The sequence below is a fragment of the Patagioenas fasciata genome, chromosome 4 (genome assembly GCF_037038585.1).
Source record: "Patagioenas fasciata isolate bPatFas1 chromosome 4, bPatFas1.hap1, whole genome shotgun sequence".
In the NCBI taxonomy this organism is placed as follows: Eukaryota; Metazoa; Chordata; class Aves; order Columbiformes; family Columbidae; genus Patagioenas; species Patagioenas fasciata.
The window spans coordinates 80,718,741-80,722,006 of NC_092523.1; the positions used below are offsets into that span (position 1 = coordinate 80,718,741).

Below are 3,266 nucleotides of genomic sequence, written 5' to 3' on the forward strand. Positions count from 1 at the left end.
TGTATGTGGTGGTTGTACATGGGTACAACCCCACACACTCGTAATAACAGCTGCCCTCAACCACATCACATTCATTTACTTTTATTGCCAGTGGCTCAGGTTGGAAGACACCTCTGGAGACGGGTAGGACTGTGTCCAAAGTGCAGTTCTGAATGTCTAAGGATGGAGACCACCACCTCCACAGGCAACCTGTTCCAGTGCTTGACCACCCTCAATGTAAAGGAGTTCTTCCTCACACACAAAAGGAATTTTTAGCATTTCAATTGGGGCCTATTGCCTCCTGTCCACTCACTGACCTAACGACTGATAAAACACTCTTTCTGCTCACCGCATGCCAGCAAATTAGTCTTGCACTTCGGGAAGCACTAGCAATGCCCCTCCAGCCCCTCTGACCCACGTCCCCCCTTCGCCGCCGCCGTTCGTCTCCGCTGTCACCGCAGCCCCGCGGGCCACCACCCCGGGCAAAGGCAAGCGGGGAGGCTGGCGGCCCGGCTGCGCAGGAGGAGAGGAGGAGGAGGCGGAGGGGCCGAGCGCGGCAGGAGGCGGGTTTCCCCGCGCGGCAGCGCCGCACACCTGGGTACAGCCCCAGCACCGACGTGCAGCACCGAGCGGCAGTACCGAGCGGCAGTACCGAGGGCCGGCCCGGAGCATGGCGCGGGAGCTGAGCCAGGAGGCCGTGCTGGATTTCCTCTGGGCGGCCGGGGGCCGAGCGCCCAACACGGCTCTGCTCCGCCACTTCCAGCGCTTTCTCCGCGACCCGGCGCTGACGGAGCAGCAGCGGCGGGAGCGCCGCGAATACTTCAAGAGCCTCGTCAATTCCCTGGCCACCGTCCACCCCGGCGCCGCCCCCGGAGCCTCCAAGGACATCGTCCTCCGCCGCAGGTACCGCGACCTCCTCGACGAGGAGCTGCCGCCGCCCGAGGAACAGCCGCAGCAGGAAGCAGAGAAGGACCCGCCGCCGCCCCGACGCGACCCCGACCGGCGGCACGGCCCCCGAGAGGAGGTGGCGGAAAAGGGGCGGCCCGGCGCGGGGCAGCTCTCCGGGGCCGCCGTCGCGGGGGTCTGCGCTGCCCGGGGCCGCGGCGGGCCCTGCTGCGAATGCCGCCGGGCGCGCCGCGCTGCCGCCGCCGCCGCGCCGGTCCCCGGGGCGCCGTGCCCCGCCGGGCAGCCCCGTTCCCCGCCGCCGCCCCCTGCGCAGCCGCCCCCCTACCGGACCCAGCCGCTGTCCTCGGGCCTCTGGCCACTGCACCCCGCCGGGCCACCGCGGTCCCGGTCCCCGGCGCTGCCGTCGGTTCCTGGCACGCTCACCCCCGCTGTGCCACCGCCGTCCCGCTTGCCGCCCCCCGCCGGGACACCCCCATACCAGAGCCTGCAGCCGCCATCTGCCAGACCGTCCCGGTCCCCACCGCTGCCGTCGGGTCCCGGGCTGCTGCCTCCCAGTGGGTCAGTCCCGTCCGGGTCCCTGCCACCACAGGGCTTTAGAGGGCCGCCGCCATCCCAGTCCCTGCCATCGGGCCCCGGGGTGCTGCCGCCTGACAGGCTGCCTCTGTGCCAGGCTCCGCCACAGCTTCCCGCCAGGATGCCCCTATTGAAGAACCCACCATCCTCAGCAAGTCCGGGAGGGTGGCCACCACCCCCATCATCCCAATCCCCACTGCTGTCATCAGGACCCAAGGTGCTGTCCCGTCCCGGTCCACCCCTGTCCTGGTCCCCAAGGCCACCCCTCGCCAATCCACCCCTATCTCAATCCCTGCAGTCGCTGTCCACCCCTGGGGTGCTGCCCCTGTCCCGGTCCCTGCAGACACTGCTCCCCAGCCCCTCTCCATCCCCATCCCCATCCCCGCTGCTTTTATCAGGTCCAGATGTGCTTCCCTCCACCAGGCTGCCCCCATCACAGGCCAGGTCCCTGCAGCAACTGCCCACCGGGCCATCCCCAGGCCCACCGAGGGGACCCAGGGTGCTGACCCCCGACAAACCAACCCCATCTCAAGCCCTGCAGCTGCACCCCACTGGGTTGTCCCCATACCAAACACTGCCACTGCCATCAGGCTCGAGGGTGCTGTCCCCCACCAGGCCACCAGCATCCCAGTCCCTGATGCCAGCGAACGGCGCCACAGGGCCCCCAGCCCCAGAAAGCAGCCTCACAGCACTACTGCCTGTCTTCAGGAGCATCAGGTGCCAGCTTGCTTCGTTGGAGGTGCAGGGTATCCCCTCATCACTGCCAGATGACTGCGGGCGGCAGCCCCGCACCATGCCCTCCAAGAGCTCCCCTAGGAACATCCAAAGCCGGGGGCTGTCGGTGCCGCTGGGGAAACGGGAACATGCCTGGCTAGTGGCAGTGTCAGCAGGGTGCTGGGCCCAGGTGCGGGGGCTCTTCCTGGAAGAGCCAGAGCTGGCCCTGCAGCGGGACTTCATGTCGGGCTTCACGGTCCTTCACTGGCTGGCTAAGCACGGCGATGGGCCAGGCCTGCAGGAGCTGGCGGCAGCAGCGCGGCAGGCTGGGCTGACCCTGGATGTGGATGCCCGCTCGGGCTGTGGGTACACGCCATTGCATCTGGCTGCCATTCATGGCCACCAGCTCGTCATCAAGGTGCTGGTGCTGCAGCTGGGGTGCCAGGTGCAAGTGCGGGACGGCAGCGGGCGCCGGCCCTGGGAGTACCTGGGCAGCTCCACCTCAGGGGAGATCTGGCAGCTCCTGGCGGCACCCCGAGGAACAATCATGTTCCCCACGCAGCCCCTGGCCCGCAGCGTGTCCTCTGTCAGCAAGGTCTCGCTGTCCGCGGGCAGGGCGACACTGCCTGCCTGCCTCAGGCCACAGCACGGCCATGGGGCAGCATCCCACCAAACCCGCAGCGAGAGTGACTGAGAGACACCCCCTGGCACACCCTGCTGCTGGAGACAGGACCCTGGGGGCCATCCCACAAGGGGAAGCCAGGCAGGCAAAGAAAAGCTGTGAAACAGATTGAACCTATTGAAGAATGTACTTTTAAATTAATCCAATGAAGCGTTGTCTGAGCCTCTCTGCCCTCCCTCCCATTTCTCATTTTTCCACCAGTGAAAGGATGCGACGTCTCTGCTGGAAGCACATCTGAGGCAAGCCCTACACAACCCACAGGGCACACAGGAGCCGCTGAGAGCAGCCACAATCACCAGCATTAGTAGCACCACGGGTTTGGGGGGTCTCAAACTCCAGTGTGAAGCTCCCAGCCTGGCCACAAACAGGGCAGAGTGCTTGCTTTTGCTTATAGCGGCAGATTCTTGTTGGT

The 3,266-nt window shown here is 66.6% G+C and overlaps 1 protein-coding gene across 1 annotated transcript; it reads left to right on the top strand.

Annotated features, from left to right (window-relative positions):
* The first annotated feature begins 636 nt into the window (after positions 1-636).
* On the top strand, positions 637-3,020 carry SOWAHB (sosondowah ankyrin repeat domain family member B). Its single transcript, XM_065836090.2, has one exon. The coding sequence runs from the start codon at positions 650-652 to the stop codon at positions 2,864-2,866; it is 2,217 nt and encodes a 738-aa protein (XP_065692162.2). The 5' UTR covers positions 637-649; the 3' UTR covers positions 2,867-3,020.
* The last annotated feature ends 246 nt before the right edge of the window (positions 3,021-3,266 follow it).